We start from the raw sequence: 24,706 nt of genomic DNA, 5'->3' as shown, positions 1-24,706 counted from the left end.
TTATCTTAAATCATAATACCTAAAAATTCCATTACTTGTAACTGGATGGATTGGAAAACATTTACTTTGCAAGGTGTTTTATATGACATGTGATTATTTAGAAATAATGAAGTTGTTCATCGGAGCTTAAAATCCGCTTTCCAAATTGTTCTTCTCCGCTTCTCACGGTCTTCGGCATCCTCAAAAATTATGAGACCATTGACGCGCATTAATAAAATGTGTATGAGTATGATATGAGCATGTCATTGCTTAGTAGTTTGTTCCATAGGCCTCGGGTTCTGGAAGGTTTGGTAACTTTTTCGATAGTATGATATATTATTCAGTTTATTATTTCAATCTTCTTTATGTCAATTAATGAGTGTTACCGTTATCTTTGCTACCATCAGTTAGCTGGATTAGATAATCCATAATATCTTTACTTTTTCTTATTCGTTATTAGTGTTTTTAAAATATTCGTTCTAAAAGCAATTAGTACCTACCTAACAACATATTATATTTTGTGTTCAAACTGTCGTTACCGCACACTCGTACCACGGAAGACGGACGTATCTTTATCTATCATACTCGATATTTGTCATGAAATACGACGGTTTCTTATTTAAAGGGGCCCACTGATTACCAATCCTCCGTACGACATCGGCCTGTCAGTTGTTCGGAACTGTCAAATTTTTGTTCTAACTGACAGTCAGTGGCTAACTGATAATCAGTGGTCCCCTTTAGATAAGAAACCGTCGTATTTCATCGAGATAAAGATACTTCCGTGGTACGAGTATACCTACTTTCCGCTTCGTTCCTATGCCGTATTTGAAATGTAACATCGTATGATATCATTTTTCCTCCATAGGCACGACTATGGTGTGCGTTACTATATCATTTTCTTCATCATCAGCCAATGCCAAGTATTTCTCAGCCCATTCATTCAGACAACACAGTGCTCTTCTCTTATGCAGTGCCTTGATCACCCGCCGTCTAAACACCACCAGTATCACGAAGATTATCAGCCCTTGGAGACAGTTGATTATGTCGAGAATAACCCTGAAACCAGAAGTTTTTTATAGCTTACACGTGATTGTATATTTTAGGCGTTTTAAAAATAACTGATGGCAGTGATGGCACAACCGTCAATGTCAGGCTAATCTCTATATATGTTTACTGTATTAGTTATATCTATAATCCGGAAGGAGAGTTTCGGTGTAAACAAAATTAAGTGGTAAAATAATAGATACAAAAGCTCCTCGATTTTTCCGTGGATCAAAATTGAACACTAGCATAAACTATGATCATACCCAACAATGTGAACTGGTGTCAATGAGGTGACCATCTCGAATATCCACGGTAAACCCATGATTACAAACAGCCGCAACATCATTGTGAACCTGAAATTATAATTTATGATTCTTAGTAATGCTTTTCTGTGATAAAATTTTTACATGGACCTAAAGTTGTGCTCTCTGATTGCGTTGTGGTTTTAAGCACTATTGGTTGACGTCAGAGATGACGATATATATTATGTTAACAAAATCCATCTTTCAGGAATTTAAAATTTAAGTCCAAGCGTAAATTGTAACCAACTTTTTTTCCTTCATCCGGCGCTTTTAAGGGCCACTTGCACCATTCACTAACTCGGGGTTAACCGGTTAAACCTGGAGTTACCGTGGTTACCAATACAATAATGGTTTCACCGGTTATCCCCGGGCTAGTGGGATGGTGCAAGTGGCGCTAACGCGGATGACTGTGGTGATCGAACCATCAAAGACATGGTGATGTTTGAACCACCATGCAGCGGCGTACGTTTTTAGACAAATTTTAGTACATGTCCACAGCGTCCAGCATTGGTGTATGGTGGCACGACTGAAGAACAGGACAAAAAATATAATGTTACATAACCAACCTACTAAGGTAATTTTATACTCACTTGTATCGCAAGGCCTTTAAGTGTGTCGAGGAGAACGTGTGTTTCCACAAAAAGATTGAAGCGTACACAAATATGCCAACATTTGCTGCTATCAGAATCGTCATCACACTATACATGTAAATCCATATGCGTCGCAGATCTGCCAAAAGATATATAGTTATGTGTGTTTTACTACTTAATTTTAGAGTAACTTAAGGTATGCCCCTAAGGGCCACTTGCACGTTCCAGGGTTAGCTAACTAACTCGGCGTTAACCGATTAACATAATCAGCTGTACTGTATAACTCCGGGTTATATGCGGTTAGCTCCGAGTTAGTTGGCTAACCCTGGAACGCGCAAGTGGCCCTAAGTTAAAGTAAAATTTGAAAATTTACTGCAAGTTGTGATTGTCTTGCCCCATTTGAGTTCAATGAGTAATGAAATGACTAGAGGTTGCGGCAATGTATGGCCACACTACTTGGAAAACAGAGATATATACCAACTTCGCCAAAATTTAAATGCTTGCAAGTTGGTAATACTTAATTGTTGGTACTTACTGCTTAAGCTGCGTAAACTTACTGAACGTGAGCCAATCCAGCCAGGGTCTCTATATGACTTATATACGCACAAACTCGAACACGAAAACTGCTTAATGAATTCGATAGCAGCGAAACATACCATGAAACCAACAATGAGTGTGTCCTATCCCCGGTTTCTGGTGGCGACCCGGAGTGTAGTTAACAATGAGCAATATAATTGTAAAGAGGGCGGGGACCCCCCACCCGTAAATGGCGTACCATAAGAACTCCTTCCAGTCGTAACTGCAAATTGTTGAACGCCTTAAACAAGAATTTTTTGATATTAGTGATTACTGATAAGTTTCTACTGCATTGAACGTCGTCTTTTTTTAAATTTGTCTTTGAAATCTGGCTTTTGGCCAACAAAATATCTCAGATCAGAAGTTTACATTCACTCAAATGATTTTTAGCCCTTCATTTTGATGTCTCGTACTTTGAAAACTTACTTGATGTTACGTAAAATTTGTATAGCTATCGCGTTCATCCAGAAAAAACTTGATATTATGAAGTAATACGCAAAAAATCCTGAAAAATAAGAGATTCTAATTATGAATTGTAAACATCTCATCAGCAATCATGAAATATAAACAGGATACATATACAAAACATGCCATTTTATGTTGTTCTGGTCCATTCCCATTTTTAAGAGGGTATTTTTGGCCGACTAAGTAACTTTTTGAACTATTATTTTATTTACCTCTGATTGCACACCACGTCATGTTCTCGTAGGCCATCACCTTAAGTATACACATAAGTATATTGGCAATGGCGAGACTCATGCATAAGCTAATTATGCTTTTTCCTTGCAGGTCTCTGAAACGCATTTAATCATACTGTTAAATCTCACTATATAACTACTCTTACGTGTCAAACTATTCTAACTTACAGAAACACGTAAGTATATTTTTTAATCAAAATACAAGGTTAAGGATCAAAACCCCTTTCGAATATTTGTATCCGATCATAAAACAATGTATTCATTGCATTTTTAGTCTCCTTTCTTTGTCATCCATTTTGGATCTATAGAGAATGATTGTAGATTAAGTTCCTTCCATACTGTCCTTTACTTTTTTAACGTCTAATTTGCAAATTATTTTCCCTCTTCTATAAGGGCTTGGTAAGTGGTAACAGACTACATTTATAAATAAGTCTTTAAAAAGAAACTAGCAGTGAATTAGTTTTCTTGCGTACCTAAGTTCTGGAAGAGTCAAGTAGACTAGAGCAGTCAGTACAAGGAAGACACTGGACACAGCCATGAAGTATCCCAGCAAGTCTTGACTGACGACGTCTTCTTCTTCCGCGTCTATGCAGATCAGGACCACTGACGGTATCAACGTCCCGTTGTCCGTCTGCTGTCCAAGGCAAAAACTGGAAGAGTAAAGTTTTACAGTTATTACAATTACAAGTTTAGCCCTTCAGGTCGCATACATCATTTTAGAGTTATTGGAACTAGTTATAACTTTCTGTCAACTAAAATTTCAATAGGATATGTGCTGCAGCGGTTTCGCTATGCTAAAAGGGTTATATCCCTCTGTTGTGTTAAGTAAAAGATAGTCCAATTAAGGTGGAATAAAGTAAGGACCCTCAATACCCTCATGAAGGTCTGAGCATGAATCTTATAACTACGAAATTATGGCATCTCAATATAATTTAGGTATGCCTTTCTCTTGCGTTCGATGCGTTTGAGTCCTTGATGCAAGAATCGATGAAGATAAACTACTTTTAGAAAATCTAGCGGGGTAAAGTTACCTTTTGTCTCTCAGTAGGTATACATATGAAAACCGTTATTACTTTGTTGTCATTATCCATTGCCACGGCCATGACGCGATTACGACGATTGCACGATTATTGACGTGATAGGTTGTTTTTGGTCCAATGACCGTATTGTTACGCAGCGTCTTACGTAAGCGAACAACTAGCGAACGCGAAGCGAAGCGGAGCGGCGCAGCATGCCCACGGCGTTCGCGTTCGCAACGAGATCACCCACGTCGATTGATTTACCCCGCGCCGAATCGCTACGCTTCGCGTTCGCGTGTTGTTCGCCGACGTAGGACGCTGCGTTAGGCATAACGTGGAAAATATGGGCATGCAGGGCTCTTCTAATTTTATCGCATACTTATACCTATACTTACTCGCCTTTTTCAACAGAAGTTAATTCAGCCAGCTCATCCTCCATAATTATCAGTCTACCTTCATCCCCCAGCTTAACCGGGAAGTGTGAGTTGTTTGTCAATATCACAGTCATGTTGTCAAAGCACGCGAGAGTGATCTTTGTCGTGGCATTCGTCTTGGTGTCTAAGCATTGGTTGAAGCCATCGCCATCCACCCAGATTTCTTCATCCCCGGAGCAACAGTGGCTGGAACTGGTATTCATTCCAAACGTCGCACTGACGACCGTCAAGAGAATGTAGTAAACTTTTCGATTATTATGATTCGACATTTTTAAAATCGTTATTTGTGAAATATTTTAGGTGCTTCGCTTATAACTTTCTTATGATATTGGCAGGAAGATCTGTAATGAAGAAATAAACAAAAAAAAAATCTGATCTGAGTGGCAGCTGACGTAAGGGTAAATTCAACGGGAAGTGCCCTATAAATTTTGACTCCCTTGAGTGTCGAAATATACGTTTTCTCAAACATGCTGATGGGAAATGGTCGCATTTTGTTCGTAAATCGAAAACGCAGTGCCTATTTTTTATCCCAGCGACGCGCGCGCGGACGGAGTGCGTAAAAATGAAATTCGTACGATTCATTTTACTCCTAGGAGTAAAATAACCGATACAAATTCCATTCCATGGATGTCCGCGCGCCGGCGCGTGCTGCGCGCAACGCATGCCGCGGCGCGGTGCGCGCAACGCGCAACTACGCGGAACGAACGTGTAGGTACATAACGTATGGCGAGCCAGGCTTGTGTAGACTTTGCCTTATGGGCTGGAGCAGAGTCCTGCTGGAAAACCCAATGCTGGTTTAGAAACATCGTATGGGATAGTGGTTTCACAATATTAGTCAACACCGTGTCTTGGTACACTTTGGCACTAGTTTTTACTCCTTTCTCACAAAAATGCATACTAGTGACGCCCGCATACGAAACTCCCAGCCAAACCATCACAGATGAAGGGTGATGACCTCTTTGAATACGGGGAATGCTATTAGACGCTTCTTTACTATTGCGAGCGTACACTCTATCATTTTGTTTATTACAGTTTTCTTCTATGTCAAAAATTTTCTCGTCCGAAAACAGTATACAACGGTGCTTATTTTTAGCGTACTTCTTCAATAAAGCTTTAGATCTTTTAAGCCTTAAAGCTTTAAGCCGACCATTGAGAAGATGGCCAGTTTTTCGTTTATAAGCACGAAGTCTCAGGTCTTGATTAAGCACTCTTTTCACCGTGTTTTTGCTCAAACCCATCTGGAGGACCATAACTTTTTGTTTCCTAGCAGGATTTCTGGCAATGCGTGCCCTAATTGCTTGTACAACCGCTAGAGTCCTAGCTGTACGCGGACGACCGCTTCTTTTCTTGTCATTTAAACTAGAGACCTCACTGTATCTTTCTATGGTACGATACACAAATCTTAGAGAATTTTAAATTTTCAAGTAGCTTAAAAATTTTAGTCGGCGAGTGACCACAACGATATAGTGCAATTATTGCGGTACGGCTATCTTTAAGCGTCCACTCCATGTTGAAGAAAACAGAAAATTGCAAAATTATACTACTCAAATATTTAATAAAGATTCGAAATTCAAATGCAGAACGGTTTTTGTTTTAGGAGTTCCAAATTTAAATTTTAAAGGCCAGTGACAGAACTTATGAGCCGACTAGGTATGTATTAAAGCAATACAAAAGTCAGAAATGATAGTCAAAAAGTCCGACCATCTTGAATGTATGGAAAAGAAGTATAATTGCGATTTTGTCTGTGAAATATTGCGTTTATACATATAGTTGACATACAATCTTTTTTTGGATAAAATGTAAGGAATCGAATGGTATATTTACTTTATTCCTTTTGAAAGTTAAGAGGCCGGTGTCGATTTTAGTCGCAAAAATGTAAAATTGATAGATTTCGTCGATGAAATTGTACACCTTTTGTTACCAAATTGAAATAACAAGTACTGCTTTCTATTAGCACGTCTTCTTATCTTGCCTTTTATCAGATCAATTTTTTGAAAACAGACTCACTAAATTAGTAATGATTTTTTTTCTGAAGGACGTTTAGGTAAACGCGCGTAAAGCACTGATTTTGTCGCTCTTATTTGTAAATTTCGTAAAGTTTGGACTGCTAAAAATGGTAAATTTGTATTACACATATTCTGTACTTGACCTTTATCAGATTACATTTTTGTTATATGACTTAGAGTTCGAGAAAATGAAAGTTAAACGAATTCAATTTTCTCCAGAAATTAATTCAAAACAAGTTACAATTTCGCTGAAAATCGACTTAATTTCAACGTAATTTGGATACTTGAACAATCTACAACATTTGCTGAAACTATTCTTATACATCAATTTGTATAATTTACCACCATAATTTTTTGATGAATTTTTAAAAACTGCCCCTTCTCTTCATATATTACCGGTGACGGACGCTCGCGACCTCATTATTAAAAGGCAAGATGAGAAAACGTGCTAATAGAAACCAATACTTGTTATTTAGATATTACGTAACAAAACTTGTATAATTTCAACGAGTAAATCTATCAATTTTAAATTTTTGCTCCAAAATCGACTACGGCCTCTTAAAAAATAAATAAATTTTGAAACATAGATCCTGTATTTCTTTGTCATTTCCATATATTATTTTAATATCCACATTATTGTAATAAATTGCTCATTTGCTATCTATTTTACTAGATTTTGTTATAAAATTCAACATGTGTCATCATCCCTATTTGACAGCAGTTTTGTTTATTTATCACAGTGACGTGAGTATTGACGTATTTAATCAACATCACTTGGCAGCTTGGAAAGTTTTTGCGCGAAATTTAAACACTAAACTAGTTAAACTTGATTTTTTATTTAAAATTAATGAATAAAATTTAAAATATTTTTTTTTTGTAATAATTACGTGTCCATCTCTAAATTTCGCGATTTCGGGGTTAGTCCCATAGTAAAAGTTGCTCAGTATAATCCCAAAACCTCCATGGCAACGGGAATGCACTTATTTTTTAGCCACCGTGTATACCTATATTATAAATTTAGTGAAACCTAAAGTATTTAAAGAAATCCTTAAAACATACTTACCTAAGGCTTGATATTTCCTTTTATAATCACTTCAGTACCACTGTAAATTAAACGTATGAAAATAAACCACTGATTTTTCCCAGCGATGTATTTTTAACGAACGGAGCGATATCGCCCGCTTGCCGTTGCCGAACGCTTTACTACTACTAACTGAACACAGCGCAGTGATGTGGATATTTTTAGGGTTCCGTACCCAAAAGAAATTTTCACAGATGATGTATTTCTGTTGCCGTAAAAAGTACGGAACCCTCGGTGGGCGAGGACGACTCGCACTTGTCCGGTTTTTTCATTAAACAACGAGTCACTGACAGTGTCAACATTAACATATACGCTAACGTCTACTATTCTATTCTATGTGTCAGTGTTGACACTGTCAGTTACTCGTGGTATGGGTACAGGATTGGCACCATGTTATCGCAGTTAAATTTCGTGTAGGTTACCTAGGTATTAGATTAGAAGCTCGTACCTACTCGTAATTATAAATAGATATTAGTGGATAGGTATAAATAACATACAATCTCCCAGTTCTAAAAAAAAGAGACGGCTTACGGTTTTTTAGAATGGTCCGGGCAACTGTGTGTATGTTAACCGAATACTGGCCAGTACAGTCAGCATCAAATAGACAATGACAGGCTAACAGGGGCCAAGTATATCGTAACACAACCCCACCACCATATAAATATTTGGCCGCCTGCAATGATAGCTTTCACAATAAACCCCGCAAAAATAACACGCTCATATGGTGCCACAAATAAGATTGTGGCAGGTATTTTTACCTCTTACATACATTTCATATAAAAAATAGGTCATCGATATTGATTAATGTTTTTTTTTGTTTCAGTTGCTACAAATGCTCAAGTTTTACACTCGTTTTGAAATCAGCGATGAAACAGGAGACCCCCTAACGGATCGTGACATGACACTCCTCCACTACTCAAGAATAACCTCTCTACAGGTAAAACAAACAACACTTTCATGAGCTTTCACTCTTTACCGTACAGTCAAGGGCATAAATATATATACATTCCCAAAGTTTCAAAAATATGTGTACGCTCTTACACCTTAGACAATAAAGTCGTGTTCACATATTTTTGAGACATTTGTCTGGATCGATATTTTTGCCTTCGACTGTACATAGTTTTACGTCATTCAAAATTGTCGGAGAGGGTAAGGCGTTCCATTTATAATACAGACCTATCACTGCATGCGAAAAATGTTCATATCTACAAAACAATGTAAACAAATATTTACTATCACAAAACGTAACTAATGCAAAATGTAAGATTGTGCAGAACCACAGGCCGCACCGCTGTGTATTTCTTTACGATAGCTCGTGACTTCGCCAATTTTGTGTCACGGCCGTGTTAAACAGCATGTCTACTTTATGTCTTAATACTCTTCTTTTAGATTATCAAAACACGATAGATCGCCGGTCACGTCACAATTTTTGACAAGTGTCTATATTCATTATCGCCTTACAATTATAACGCAAGTTCAAAATCATCAAAACAAATAGAATTATGCTATGTGGCAAATTCGGCAATGCCAATGCCAAGGCCATGGGTGTAATTCCAATAGCTTACAGAAAATGAGAGAGCAGATCGTTTCCTTTCGTAATGTGTACGCTCGCCGTCGCGCTCATGCTCGCAACTTAATCGAACACAAGTATAAGTATAGTCGCACTACCATACCAAGTAGCGACTGAAGTTATAATATAGCGTTGGTCTGAACAGACATGAAAGAGCGGGAGCCGCACTCGAACTCAAAATACCCTATATGATATTTCACGCAGTGCATCTCGCTCACACTAATATTGGAACCAGATGCACTGAGAGTACGGAATGCCGTTCCACTTTGCACCGTTACGTTATGATTTATCCAAGAAAATCTAGGCACCACCAAGTAAGGTATGGTGAACGTATGTAGGTCAAGTTATTCAGTCACCTAGGTGGTTTTTTTTAAACAGTACCATTTTAAAATGATATACTTATATAACAAGGTTATTTCTGCTTGGTAGGACATACTCTTGTAAACTTAACATTGAGTAACTACTTATACAATTTTGATTCTTCTTACTAAGATGCCGTCAAATGTTTTTCCTTCTTTCTCCCACTTTTATGGTCCGAATTGCAATTTAATTTTATAGAAACGGTCGGAGCTACGAAATACTGTAAATTTTTTTTTTTACTATTTTTAATTTCCTTAATCGAGTATAATATCGTCCTAAGCAACAAATCCGTTGCTTATTGAACTTGCAGTTTCCCTCTGGATACGGACTAACAATACATCCATGCATGAATAAATTCAGTTCGGCTGTCAGTTAGTTGTAGGTATATATAGTATGAATTATCTCAGATGATTTTTTTCGGGCTCGGACCCTAATTTGTTAGAGCCCGAAAAAACATCTGAGATAATTCATACTATAGTAGTTATTTTTATGGAATTATGTAATAATTTGTTGCAGAAGGCAGCATTTGCAAAATTCCCTGACTTGCGATTATTCGCACTCGCCAATGTTGCCAGCGTCGACACTCGAGACTCATTACACAAGCACTTCGGCAGCTTAAGGTAAACAAACACAACGCTAAATTTATCGTATCATAAGTATAAGAAAGTGTATGTAGATGTATGTGGTTTAGTTCTAAGAATTATACGGCATATTAACTATTTTACTAGAGCTTAATAATATTTTCTTTAAAAAACGAATTTGAAATAAACAACCGACCGAAATGTGCTGAATCGATGCATAATAAGGAATTAAAACACACATTAAAACACACACACACACACACACAACATTTAAAACTTTCGTGTTCTGAACAAATAATCAAATCTTATTTTTAATAAAGGTAAACAAAATTTATTTGCGATAGACCCTTAAAAATTATGATTTAATATGTATTCAAACACGGATCTTAATACTGCTGCAGCAGGATCTAGCTCGAGTGTATGTTTAAATACTGCCACCATTCACTTCGCTTTCGAGTTTCGGCAATGACAGACGTCTTTTTCTTCGGCGCTCGAAATAAGATCTCATTTTATTGATTTTATGCAGTCGTCAATCCGCGTTGCGCGCTCGCGCAGTGCAGTTGTTTGATGAAATGATGATTGTATTTGTATGATGATATTGATGCTCTTTAAGGCATACACGATACGATACTCTATGAGTATTTATTGACATTAGATTTGTTTAAAAATATTTATTTAACCCTTAAAATTAAAACATAACTGGAGAAACAATAAAATAACAATAAAAAAAATTACAACTACATATTACACCTAAAAATTAAAACTAACAAAAAAATGCGAAAATATGTAAAGTAAAGAAACATTTTTAAAGACAATAAAATACGGTACTAATGTATATATGTTAATGAGTATTAGGTAAATCGTATCCCGAGCTGATAAGATAAATATACTTTAATGTCTATGACTATGACTAATGACATTAACAGTCACAGCTGTTGAAATTGAAATTGTTTTTACTTTTGTTTAGCGACAAAGCGCTACGAGGTATAGCTACGCACCTGAACCTGGTCCCTCCGGAGGGGAAGGAGCACCAAGCTCCTCATTATCGAGTCGACAAGGAGTTCCTCAAGGAGTTGCTGGTAATTTAATTTCACTTTTTAATTCGAACTAAGTTAGGTAAAACCTGGACCGTCTCGTGGAGAGGTGAATAAAATGAGTGAAATCACACACCCAGTCAAAATATTAATGGCGATGTTATTGTGTGTGTGACGTACAATACCTATAGTTCACATCAGTTTTCTCAATAATTCCAAGGTGATAAAATATTCGACTGATTGTATAAATTTAATTTACAATAATGTGTTATTAAATATTAACATAAACACCGATGACAAATTAATCCCAAAAGTTAATAAGTGCAATAGCTTACAGAAAATGAGCGAGCAGATCGTTTCGTTTCGTAGTTTATACGCTCGCCGTCGCGCTCATGGTCGCAACTTAATCGAATACAAGTATAGTCGCACTACCATACCAAGTAGCGACTGAAGTTATAAATGTTATAATGCCATCCCTTTCAATAGCGTTGGTCTGAACAGACATGAAAGAGCGAGAGCGGCACTCGAACTCAAAATACCCGATATGATATTTCACGCAGTGCATCTCGCTCACACTAATATTGCATGTTATTATTATAATGTTATTATAATAATAACATACATGCTTTTGTAAATATCTCCATGTAGGTATTTTATGAGATTTTGAGAAAAATTACTTACGTTTTATGTTCTTTTTCACTTTTGCTAAATAATAAAATTAAGTTGCAATTAAAAAAACGCTAATAATTTGACAAACAAGCGCACGCTGAACGCAGAACGCACGATAATCTGAGACTGACTACAACAGGTGACTCAAGGTGGACATTTATAATTATACTGTTTACTCAAAATTATCATAATATATATGTATATGCCCATATTATGTAACTGTCTTATTTACGTGATAAATGAACTTGAATTGTGATTTTTTTGAAATATACTACGTCGGTGGCATACAAGTATACGGCCCGCCTGATGGTAGGTAAGCAGTCACTGTAGCCTATGGACGCCTGCAACACCAGAGATATTACATGCGCGTTGCCGACCCTTTAAAAACATGTACACTTCTTTTTTGAAGAACCCAATACAGTATCCACTCGGGAAAATTGTGATATTTTGTTCCTAACGTAAATATTTACAGTCAAGCAGAAATAGGTCAAATGTTCAAAAATTTCTGTACACGACTTGTTAAGTGTCACTTTCGTTGCTGACTTTAGAAAAGTCCAAGTTTCCAGGAAAACTTTTTTTATTTATGTCACGTATCAACACTATACTAGTACACTTTCCGTTTCGTTCATCTTGGCGGTCTACTATCTTCGAATCCATCAAGTCGTTTGAGGAAAACCGCCTCACAACGTTAGATATAAGACGACAATTGCGCAAGGAAAGACCTAAGCCCTCCTACGTGTATACGTAAAATGCGGCCGGTCAACTCTACTGTCGTGAGTGAGAAAGAGTTTTTAAGAGCAAGTTTGGCCTGGCCAGCCACATAAGAGCTCATGAGAGGGAAAAACCTTGATTGTTGAGGTCACCGTCATCGAAATCGATGTGGAGGACTATACCTAGTCGGCTCATAAGTTCTGTCATATACATAGTATCAAATAAAATCAAAAGTTTAAGTTTATTCCGTATAATTTGTACAGCGTTTGAAAGCTTATAAACTAGAGAATCTAAATGTATAACATTTATTCAAAATGACCGCCATAATTATCTACACAGGCTTGAAGTCTTCGTGGCCAGTCGTCAATTTATTCACGCACCACTTTCATGTCGATATTGGCCACTGCCGTAGCAAGAGATTTTTTCAGCGAGTCTAGATTTGCATGAGGTTTTGAGCACACCTTTTCCTCTAAATACTGCCATATTTTATAGTCTAAAGGATTAAGATCTGGGCTAGAGGAGGGCCAATCTTCATGCCGTATAAAGTCGATTTTATTGGAGGCGAGCCAGGCTTGTGTAGACTTTGCCTTATGGGCTGGAGCAGAGTCCTGCTGGAAAACCCAATGCTGGTTTAGAAACATCGTATGGGATAGTGGTTTCACAATATTAGTCAACACCGTGTCTTGGTACACTTTGGCACTAGTTTTTACTCCTTTCTCACAAAAATGCATACTAGTGACGCCCGCATAAGAAACTCCCAGCCAAACCATCACAGATGAAGGGTGATGACCTCTTTGAATACGGGGAATGCTATTAGACGCTTCTTTACTATTGCGAGCGTATACTCTATCATTTTGTTTATTACAGTTTTCTTCTATGTCAAAAATTTTCTCGTCCGAAAACAGTATACAACGGTGCTTATTTTTAGCGTACTTCTTCAATAAAGCTTTAGATCTTTTAAGCCTTAAAGCTTTAAGCCGACCATTGAGAAGATGGCCAGTTTTTCGTTTATAAGCACGAAGGTCTTGATTAAGCACTCTTTTCACCGTGTTTTTGCTCAAACCCATCTGGAGGGCCATAACTTTTTGTTTCCTAGCGGGATTTCTGGCAATGCGTGCCCTAATTGCTTTTACAACCGCTGGAGTCCTAGCTGTACGCGGACGACCGCTTCTTTTCTTGTCATTTAAACTAGAGACCTCACTGTATCTTTCTATGGTACGATACACAAATCTTAGAGAGAATTTTAAATTTTCAAGTAGTTTAAAAATTTTAGTCGGCGAGTGACCACAACGATATAGTGCAATTATTGCGGTACGGCTATCTTTAAGCGTCCACTCCATGTTGAAGAAAACAGAAAATTGCAAAATTATACTACTCAAATATTTAATAAAGATTCGAAATTCAAATGCAGAACGGTTTTTGTTTTAGGAGTTCCAAATTTAAATTTTAAAGGCCAGTGACAGAACTTATGAGCCGACTAGGTATATAGCACACTTTGAAATTAAGACTGTTTTTTCAGCTTGTTGTGTGTTTAACATGCTTGCTTTTGAAAATATCTTTGGTCTTAATCTGTCATTTTGATAAGGAATTAATTATTAATCTAAAAAAAGCTTGTAAAGTTTTATGAATAAGGAGGTTACTCAGTTGCGCATTAAAACATCAACAAAAATTTGACTAAAACTAGGAAGAACTGTTTCTGAGCGAAGTACGTATAATACCTATAAATACAAGAGTTCTTGCCCTACGACTGTCTTCCCAAACAAACATTTTTACCGGTCTTCTTCACATTGACTTTATCTCATTCTTCCCTAGATCTCCCGGCATGAGCGCCGCATATCACAGCTGGAAGAACTAAACTCCATGCCATTGTATCCCACCGAGGAAGTGATCTGGGACGAGAACGTGGTGCCCACGGAAATATACAGCGGCGAGAATTGCCTCGCGCTACCGAAGCTTAACCTGCAGTTCCTTACACTACACGACTATCTGCTAAGGAACTTCAATCTGTTCCGATTGGAGAGCACATGTAAGTTTTAAAACTAAACTCGTTTTCGTATACTCCACCTAATGAATGAATGAAAAATCTTTATTTACAGGCAGCTATATAGACCCATAGATAAATACCTTAAAACTAAGCGTACATATTATACATGTTAAAAACTAAAAACACACACTGGCTGCGATGCATTTCGCAACCCCGCTGTGTCAGAGCGCCGGCCGCGGTACCGCCGAAACTTGACACCCTTCTGCCAAAACTCCTCCTTGGTGAAGGTCGCTACCATTAGGTAATGGTGTACACGGAAATATACAGCGGCGAGAACTGTCTCGCGCTGCCGAAACTCAACTTGCAGATTCTTAGGTACTGCTAGAGCGATAGAGAGGCAGATAAAGATTTTCGATTTTTCGATGTTGGCAGTAGGTCCTCATGATAGTCTGTGTCGTCGCGTCCCGCATCTCTCGTCTCCATTTTCAAGCAATGACAGTCACGATAGCTGCGCGCCACGTACCCTACTGTCGGTCGCCGCTCATTCCAAACCCGCCACAAGGCCAGCCTACAACGACAGCGCAAGACCAACCCCCCACTGGCTATCTCATATCTCATCAGTACAACAGTACGCGGCGTGCGGCCATCGTGACCGCTACGGGCGCTACGTATGCACTGTTAGTGATTGAAAATGGAGACCTATACCCGTACCATGAGTTACTGACAGTGTCAAAACTCACATACGCTATCGAGGACGTAATTTACTTTCTATAAATCTCGCGCACTAATACGCGAGTATGAGCGAGATGCACACTTGGCTCTCCGAAACATGTCGCGCGTGTGACTAAAACTACGTGAGTTAAACTGTACAATTAGCTTAAATGTATGTAGGTCAGCGTCAAGTGCGTTCGGAACGGGGGTTAGCTATAACCGCAAAAATCGAAGTTCGCAAATAGCGGCATCTTTCTGTCACTCTTATTACGCCTTCATTGGAATAAAAGAGAAAGATCCCCGCAATTAGCGAATTTCGGTTTTCGCGATAGGCCCCCAGACGCGTGTGTTGTGAGCGGGCATAGTGCACGGCGCCAGCGTGATGCTGATGGTCCTCTGTCTCACGGCCAAGCCTTTAAACTGAATCCATATCCATTCGTTGCTGCGGCAAGTTATAATGTCGTGAGCTCACTGCTTATTTATCATTCCTTACATTGGCATTTGATTCCACGACAACAGCAAATCGAATATAGATATGTAATTTAACCTTTATTTCAGATGAAATAAGACAAGACATCGAGGATGCAGTATACAGATTGGCTCCGTGGTAAGTACTAGTTATAATTATTTATGGCTTGCCCGTGTGTGATGTGTTGTATGTTTATACGTAAGTAAACTGCCATTGTTCGCAATCCGTTTAGTTAACACAATACATTGTTGTAAACATACGGTTTATACATTATTTTAAGCCTTCAACTACCTATGCAGAGTTGCAGAAATCACTGACATGTTGATAGCCTATGGTTTTATGATTGTTAATTCTTAACATAGGGATTATAATGTAACTACATTGATTTAAAAACCATAAGCAATTTGCATAGGTATATATCAGATTAATGTAAAGGAGTGCCAGTATTATCTTGATGCAAATTCTATGCAAATCACGACAGCCGCTAATAGGTTAAGAGCAGACTTGTAGATAATTATAATTAGGCGTACCATACAAATGTCACCAGGGATAAAAAGCCACAGACTATAATATCAGTTACAGTTCTTTGGAAGCAAACAAACGTCTGTAGTCCATTTTGTAATACCCGCTCCGCTCAACTGAGTAGGCAACTGTCAAAATGATTTAAACTCACAATTTTTACTTATTATAATTTACTATAACGGGACTTAATCGAGAAAATTAAGTTTTTAAATTTACCTCCGACGTTACGAGGACGGCGTTATCCGCCTTCTCCGAGACCACTGGGACAACGCCGCTGCGATATAGTCCCATTTTAGTAAATAATAATGTCAAAATGATTGTCCATGGCATTGCCGATATCCATAAATTGTTGAAAGCGCCGTCAACAATTGGCTTTGACCAACTGTCAAATTCCATATAAAAGAATTGCCCGATTCGAGGGCGTTTCTTATAAACAGTCCAATTCAAGTGTAAGTCAAATGTACACCGCTGCTCTTTCAACAGGCGAGCTGAAGATGACAGCGTATTTTTCGGCGGCTGGGCCCGCATGGCGCACCCGATCCAAACATTCGCTGTCGTGGAAGTCGCCAAGCCCAACATTGGCGACAAAGCGCCTTCGCGAGTACGGGCCGACGTAACCGTGGCTCTGAGTGTGCGAAATGAAATTAAACACGAGTGGGAGAGTCTTCGGAAACATGACGTGTGCTTCCTAGTTACTGTTCGACCCACACAGGGCATAGGTAAGTCGAGCTTGGTGATTCACTACAACAGTTTGTTCAAAGTATGGATGGATGAGATAAATGGAAGTAGAATGACGCACAGGAATCGGCTACACACACACACACACACACACACACACATCTAGGGATATTCTACCTTGACCTGTCATATACCCTTTATCAACGAGCCATAATAGTTCTTTACGATACAAGTGCGAAAAATAGGAAATCCGCAACGAGTGGCGAATTTTTAAATACGACCGAAGGGAGTGTTTTAAATCGACACGAGTTGCGAATTAACTATTCGCACGTGTATCGTGCAACGTTTTACAGTACATATAGCCCTTTAAATTTTCGACGTACTTACGTAATGTGCTTATTATACCAATGGAGCACCAGATGTACTGTAAAGAATATTAGATATTTATGTATGTGAAAGAGCTGTGTATATAAGTCCACGGCAAAGATGGTAAATTAGTCTTGTAGTGACGATAGCTGAAAGTGAAAACCCATTGAAGCATATTTTCGCAGATTGTTAGGGCAATACCAATAAATGTAGTTAAACATGTTAACAATATGACACAACAGTTTAAATTCGATTAACAAGATGAATTCAATGATCCATGAAAAGATGATTTATCTTAGCTTATGAATCACTATGCAAAGGTCCTGACCTATGTAACTGATCTATAATTAATAGCCATAGAAGTTACGCCGTGATGACACATGAACAACAATAGATAATAAACGATAAATATAGTTTTCAACGGACCGCGTTAAATCTCTAATGCTAACTTATGTTGTGTTATTTTAATCGTTCTTAGGGCACTTGCACAATAAGTCCTATCGAAGATTCTAAGATTTTAACGTTTAATCGGCGTCCTTACCAAGGTACTCTGTGTCAATTTGACAATATTAAATTTAAGCTGGCAAGTTTTGAAAGCCATTTGTCAGGAGGCTAACAGTAGGTATTGTTATGTTTCTGTCATCCCAGGTACAAAATATGACTATCGGAAAAGCATGGTAGAACAAGCAGGAATCGTTTACGTTCGAGGGTGCGAAGTAGAAGGGATGCTTGACGCGGCAGGGCGTGTCATTGAGGAGGGGCCCGAACCTCGCCCACAGCTTGACGGCGACTCCCGGACATTCCGGCTGCTACTAGATCCTAACCAGTACCGGCTCGATTTGGACCGAGCCAGTAAGGGGAAAGAGGTGAGTCCATAGCTAGGCTGTGCCTACCTCTCCTGTGTTTGTAGCTGGAGGGCAACTAGCGCACGTTCCGCCTGATGGCCAACTTTACCTACTTAGTCCTGTCTCGACCTAGACCGCGCCAGTAAGAGGAAGGAAGTCAGTACCAGTATGTCTAGCCTGTGCTTCAAAGAGACCCTCCCATTGCCACTGTACGCAGGCGGACTGCATCACGCGCTCGTTCCGGTTGCTACTAGACCCCAACCAGTACTGTCTCGTCTTGAACCGCGCAAGAAAGGGGAAATAGATCAGTCGTGTCTATGCTTCAACGAGCGGGTCCCCTAGATGAGCTCAAAGCTTAGGTGAAGACAATGTTATATCTTATGATTTACTAAGATATTGGACAATATGATATCTGACACGCATCGATCTGATTAAAACGATTAAAAAACAACTTAAGTAAATCTTGATTAACTTTTTCTGCACTACGGTAAAAAGCAGAATACGTTAAAGTTTTACTGTACAATTTCCGCTAGTTATTCCACAAAGTCCCTTTAGTACGTGAATTATTCTTAGAAATCCTAAGACACTGAACAATATTTTATCTTGTTATTGTTTACTTAGCAATAGTTTGTCTTCCGCTAACGTACTGTAATAAGTAATTCTCACAGGATGTGTACGAAACGTTCAACATTGTAATGCGCCGAAAACCGAAGGAGAACAATTTTAAAGCAGTTCTGGAGACGATTAGGGAGCTGATGAATACTGAATGCGTGGTCCCGGAGTGGCTTCATGATATCGTGCTGGGATATGGCGATCCGGGGCAAGCACATTATACAAGGTAATAGGCTAGATGACAAATTTTCATTTATGGTATCAATCGATCGGGTTTGTTTTTAGGATCAGGTTTTGTTGCCGATTCCAATTATTAAAGTAGTAAAAAAAGCTGTATCATGTTTCCTAAGTACAAAACATTTATTTTGATTTCATCATGATTTGACTGTACTTACTCTTTTTTTTTCATAATAGGATGCCCAATGAAATCCCAACGTTGGATTTCAATGACACGTTTCTGGATATGGAACACTTGCGGAACAGTTTTCCGGGCTACGAGGTGAAAGTGAAAACCGACGACCCAAGGAAACTAGTCAGACCCTTCAAGTAAGTACAGAAAAAGTATGAATTTTACAGGAAGTGTATTATTTTGACAGGCACAAAAGAAAACAGATAATAACGTAAAGTGTATTTAAGTAATTTTGAATACTTCGAAAAAACCGGGTAATACCTAATAGCATACATGATTCTATCTTATTAGAGTCCACCATACAAGGAACGTTACTTACATAAATATTGACTGACTTGTTATTTTTTGCCATTAAGCGTTTATTTCCCAATATATTTGCATCATATTAGAACACGTTCGCGCTGACCGATTGACATCACGAATGTGGAGATTGTAAACGGCGGCCTACGGCACGATGTATGATTTGGTCGCGTATTCTTAATATTTTATTATGTCTGAAAACTTGTCAAAAACCTGTTAAAGGTACAGTATGTATAAGTTACTCTATGGTTTACTAAAAAGGCTAGTGCAGTTCTCTGGTGGCAGAACATTGCAGTAATATCCCCTGTTACTTACCTTGCCACTTCCAGGAAAACACCTTGTTATCTTCGACATACATATTCGTCACAAAGATAAACATTTGATGAGTTTTATGATAAGCATATCAGTCAAACTTTACGGAAGGACTAGTTTTTTAACAGTAATCGGAAATGATGGATGGCTTTATCCACGTGATAAAAGAAGTGTATCTTTCTAACACCACGCTATTGAAAGAGACAGATACTGTCATTTATCACGCTGTCACGTAGACAAATACGACCATCACAACCGTGCAGCACTTTTAAAACAGTTTTTAATTCTAATTATTTTTCAGAGTTACGTTTGAGAACGTTCTCCGCAAGCAAGAACTTGGCGAAAATGCAATGGATGAGGACGAGGAAATTAAATCTATCATCGTGCAACCACACGTGCAGCCGAAACGGGGACCATACTTATACAATGAGCCGAAAAAGTGAGTGAACCGTCAGCATAGAATTTGTCTATGCTCTGCACTGCGCGTTCAGAGGGCCTAGCCAATATTACATTCGTAGTTCGACAAACGCCAAATCAATGAATCGGGACGATAGATGCGTCGAAAAGTCACGTAACTATTTCCATACATTATTTATGTTTCTATTGGCGTTTTCTATCAAAGATTGTCATCTCGGCTAAGCCCCCAAATCTAGCGAATGCGCCGCGAGTGTGCACGCTAGTTTGATATAGATTTTGCGCTTTATGCGAGCCTCGCAAAAGTTGTGCTATCTGTGCGCGCAATCTGAAGCAAACATGCGAGCGCTCTCGCGGCGCGCGCACGCTAGATCTGACCGCACCTTGCCGCGAAATACTTGACATAACAATAGCGTTGACAAGTCAAATCAGTTTTTTTTTAACAGCTGCAAAAACAATTTACTGATGTAGTCAAAAACATCTCATCACCGAATCTATTTTCAGAGTAACACAAAAGCGACGTAGATGTTTTACATCTGTAACTGGAATGAGCTATAAAAAACATCGTTAAAAGTAGACGCAAAGTGCTCTTTAAATGACTACTCTAAATACCTACCTACGAATTTTCGTATTTTTTTAAATATTATATATTATACGGACCTTCTTACACAAATTGACTAAGTTCCACGGTAAGCTCAAGAAGGCTTGTGTTGTAGGTACTCGGACAACGATATGTATAATACTTATACAAATACTTAAATACATAGAAAACATCCATGACTCAGGAACAAATATTTGTGCTCATCATACAAATAAATGCCCTTACCGGGATTCGAACCCAGGACCATCGGCTTCACAGACCGGTCGTCAAGTAATGTTAGGCTTTTCATCGTAATTTTAAATGAATGACTGTTTAGTTAACAAGTGATATCCTACTCGGAAGTCCGTAATTTGTTAATCTCGTCTGTTTTAGGCACGTAAGTTTTACGTCACTATGAATCACTGATATGATATGATTCTTAATATGGTTATACATCCATCACCATTTAGGTTAAATGGAGCATAAATTGAGATGGATGGATGCGATTGAAGTTTTAAACAACTTGATTGTTTTAATATGAGTTTACGTTTTAACAGGAACAACATCTTATTCACGCCAACCCAACTGGAAGCCATACGATCGGGGATGCAGCCTGGGTTAACATTAGTAGTCGGACCGCCGGGAACAGGTATTTAAAAATGTCCTATTGTTTAGGTTTACAGACTAATCGAAAAGAAACACTGATTTAACCCAATGTAAGAATTTATAACAGGCTCCACGAAACTACTATTTTCTACTCCAGCACTTTTATTTGTCGATTAAATGACTGCCATGAGCGATAGAAAATAGGACTTTAAAGCCAAAAGCAAAGCGTTATCGTATGCGTAAGAGCTCGGGCAAAGCGACGAGCGTCTTGCTCGGAGTAGGGACCGGCATTGTCGATTGTCGGGTCGCGCCGTCTCCTGCATCTTGCAGTCCCCGCGGTGGTGCTCGCGTTGTTGAGTGGGAGTGCATAGGTGTGCACCTCACAGTGTTCTTAGTAATATTCATACAATATTTAGCAACTGTGGTTTTTTTTTATTCTGACTTCTAGGCACAGATCTACAAACCAATATTTACTTTGATTATATTTATAATTTTAGGTGTTTGTTGCTGTTTATTTAGTATTGTAACTTCTAACACAAAATACTATTATTGCACGCCAACAACAAACACATCCTTAAACAAATCCTTAATACTATAACATCCCTGTAGCTCCATCGTTGTAAATATTTTTAATAAACATAATAAAAATAAATAGGTACACAATCGAGCATGAGTTCCGATACTAAATTAGTCCGGTTATATCATAGCATGTTATAGCTGAGGTGCTGTATGCTATCACTAGTGGAACAGGAGTCTTAAGGCCTCAATTCATATGCCGTTAATTGATGTCCACAAACAATTTTCATTTTCTTGCCACAGGAAAAACTGACGTAGCCGTACAGATAATTTCCAACCTGTACCACAACTTCCCATGGCAACGGACCCTGGTTGTGACGCACAGTAACCAGGCGCTCAATCAGCTCTTCGAGAAGGTCGCAGAGCTGGATGTGGATGAACGGCATTTGCTGCGTCTGGGTCACGGAGAAGAGGCGTTGCAGACTGATAAAGACTTTTCAAGGTAAATAAATAATTCTCATATTAGTTTAAATTGCTGTTTTAACATGTCATTATTTATTATGTAGGGTTGATTGTAGCGGCATGCTTGGAAATCAAATTAATTAGTCAATAGTCAATAGTAACATGAATTAAACGTGCGCAGCATAGGATTTGAAATTACATTCCAGAAGGGAATCTAATTTCCAATCAGCTGCGAGTAGATGTTGTCCGTGTTAATGTTAAATATCACATTTTATGGTTGCAACATCAACTGGGTGATGACATAATTGGTTAGTAGACAGATATTCGAGAGCACACTCATGAAAAACGCTCGCTAAAGTAGATACCTGCCGGTTTGTATGTAGGTACAGTTAGTGTCCCAACACGAGTACTAACGTCGCTATACTAGCTCTCTAGCTGTATACAAAGTGGATACTTATGTATGGGCACCTTAGTAATGTGTTAATATTTTAATTATTTGCGTGGACCAAAATTTGATAAACATCATGCTACGATAAAGGTGTAAAATCAATTCAATTCTTCCTCATATGTTTGTATTAAAATTCTCTGAAGCATGAAATCAGCTAGTCTGTTTTACATCAATCATTATCAATTTATCAGTCTTCACTGGCCTCGTAGTCTGAAAAACCCATGCGAATGTTCCCAATTAACTATATTTAGTTTCACTGTTCGACGAAATCTAAACATACATAATTTTATGGCCTGGCAACCCAATTCGGGCCGTAGCCAATGCTAATAAAGAAACCAAATGGAGGTTAAATATGTCTGGGAGAGAGACTGTTGCCCAATACAAATGGATGTATTTTCTCAGTTCGATTTCAATAATGCAATATGCAAAAATTATCAGTGCGCCTACACCGTCATAAGGCCCTGGAGGGACATTCGGACTTTAGAAATCAGTTATTGGTGTGTTTATAAGTCGCAGCTCAATATATAAATGGAGCGAGGTGAAAGGGAGAGTTATGTCAAACTGAGATCAAGTTGGCATCAATTTGTTTGTTCGAACCGGCTAGATAAGCTAGATGCAGCCATTAAGAGGATTGTGGACGACCGCTTCTCAATACAAACATAGTCCTCATTTTCCTCTATGGATATTGACATGATGGATTTTTTACAGTTACACAATTTGATGTATATTAACCATAGCTATTTGAGTTTTGATTTGATTTGATTAGATTTTTACCTGTTTGATTTTTTTCGATTTTTTTATATTTTTATAAAAGTTAGAAGCGAAAAACAAATTCTATATATTTTTATAACAATAATAAAAATCAAACTAAGGGGCATAGTTGTGGTTAACTGTAAAATAAAATATATTCAGAGAGGAAAATGGGGACTACGCGATGTTCGCAGCCTATAAAATATTTCAACGCATGTCTAAGAACAATGCAGTCACTGCATTTTCCTGACTTATACCACTGACACGGCCCATTGGTTAGATTATAATTCATGGTCCGTAAAGGTACAAAAACACAATAGAAGTAGGATTGATAGCTATTGTTTGATATAATCTTTCTAGCTGGCACATAATATAGTATTCATATTGATCAGTTGTACGTATTGTTGTTTGTTTACCGTATTCAACATGCCAGATATCGATTCTAATACTTAATTCGATCTAAAATACAATATACAATGTGCGGGTGCGGTGGTGCGTTTGTCATAATTCTCGGCACGCGGATCCACTACCAGTCCAGTATCGACTGTTAATAGAAAAAATAGGTACATACTTTAAATTACTTTTACTTGAAAAAATGCCGGTGGGTGAAGTGCAATCGCCAACAACGCACGCCATCGGAAAACGAAACATGAAATCATGAAACAGATTTTTCATTAATTTGACAAACGTCAACTGTTTCATATAATGGATTTTAAACTGTCGTGAGACATACTAACAGTAAGCTAATTGTACGGTTTAACTCACGTGTGTGTGTGTGTGTTCGTCTCACACCCATTAGAGCGGCGCTACGGTCACGCACAGAGCTAACAAAAAGAGTTCTTCTGTATGTATTATAACTAGCGACCCGCCCCGGCTTCGCACGGATAGAACCTTAACAAATTTTATACCTAATCCTTCCTGATGAATCACTCTACTGATAGGTGAAAACCGCATGAAAATCCGTTCAGTATTTTTTGAGTTTATCGCGAACATACATACATACAAACAGACAGACGCGGCGGGGGACTTTGTTTTATAAGGTGTAGTGATGTGTTTGTTTCTCACACA

At 38.3% G+C, this 24,706-nt stretch overlaps 3 protein-coding genes and 1 long non-coding RNA gene across 4 annotated transcripts in view; 2 read left to right on the top strand and 2 right to left on the bottom strand.

Moving 5' to 3' along the window:
• Positions 1-17,299, bottom strand: part of LOC134748311 (G-protein coupled receptor Mth2-like) — a 53,799-nt gene extending 36,500 nt beyond the window's left edge. The window contains exon 1 of the mRNA XM_063683067.1: positions 17,290-17,299. The gene's annotated coding sequence lies outside the window, so the exon portion shown is untranslated. The remainder of the gene's footprint in view (positions 1-17,289) is intronic.
• The window catches only part of LOC134748334 (uncharacterized), a 479,651-nt gene that overhangs the window by 209,077 nt on the left and 245,868 nt on the right, over positions 1-24,706 (top strand). The window lies entirely within an intron of this gene.
• Positions 1-24,706, top strand: part of LOC134748291 (RNA helicase aquarius) — a 99,116-nt gene that overhangs the window by 59,844 nt on the left and 14,566 nt on the right. Inside the window, exons 7-18 of the mRNA XM_063683030.1 lie at positions 8,553-8,666; positions 10,176-10,279; positions 11,208-11,319; positions 14,467-14,680; positions 15,908-15,956; positions 16,824-17,059; positions 18,033-18,250; positions 18,898-19,067; positions 19,256-19,387; positions 20,164-20,301; positions 21,414-21,505; positions 22,282-22,480. Coding sequence (XP_063539100.1) covers positions 8,553-8,666; positions 10,176-10,279; positions 11,208-11,319; positions 14,467-14,680; positions 15,908-15,956; positions 16,824-17,059; positions 18,033-18,250; positions 18,898-19,067; positions 19,256-19,387; positions 20,164-20,301; positions 21,414-21,505; positions 22,282-22,480 — 1,778 coding nt within the window. The remainder of the gene's footprint in view (positions 1-8,552; positions 8,667-10,175; positions 10,280-11,207; positions 11,320-14,466; positions 14,681-15,907; positions 15,957-16,823; positions 17,060-18,032; positions 18,251-18,897; positions 19,068-19,255; positions 19,388-20,163; positions 20,302-21,413; positions 21,506-22,281; positions 22,481-24,706) is intronic.
• On the bottom strand, positions 771-4,979 carry LOC134748288 (G-protein coupled receptor Mth2-like). The gene is made up of 8 exons (XM_063683022.1): positions 4,604-4,979; positions 3,663-3,839; positions 3,169-3,284; positions 2,918-2,996; positions 2,572-2,732; positions 1,916-2,054; positions 1,287-1,376; positions 771-1,035 (listed from the first exon to the last, which is right to left on the bottom strand). The coding sequence occupies exons 1-8, from the start codon at positions 4,909-4,911 to the stop codon at positions 828-830; spliced, it is 1,278 nt and encodes a 425-aa protein (XP_063539092.1). The 5' UTR covers positions 4,912-4,979; the 3' UTR covers positions 771-827.

Source organism: Cydia strobilella, chromosome 16 (genome assembly GCF_947568885.1).
Source record: "Cydia strobilella chromosome 16, ilCydStro3.1, whole genome shotgun sequence".
In the NCBI taxonomy this organism is placed as follows: domain Eukaryota; kingdom Metazoa; phylum Arthropoda; class Insecta; order Lepidoptera; family Tortricidae; genus Cydia; species Cydia strobilella.
Note: the sequence above shows the minus strand (reverse complement) of the source record. Positions and strands in the feature narration are given on the sequence as shown.

Bases quoted from the DNA above. Each gene is read 5' to 3' on its own strand.
- LOC134748288 (XM_063683022.1), bottom strand. From the start codon at position 4,911: ATGTCGAATCATAATAATCGAAAAGTTTACTACATTCTCTTGACGGTC. The intron at 2,055-2,571 runs GTATGTTTCGCT...ATCTTTTGGCAG, and splicing joins CACTCATTGTTGGTTTCATG to ATCTGCGACGCATATGGATT. The intron at 1,036-1,286 runs GTATGATCATAG...TTCTGGTTTCAG, and splicing joins ACACCAGTTCACATTGTTGG to GGTTATTCTCGACATAATCA.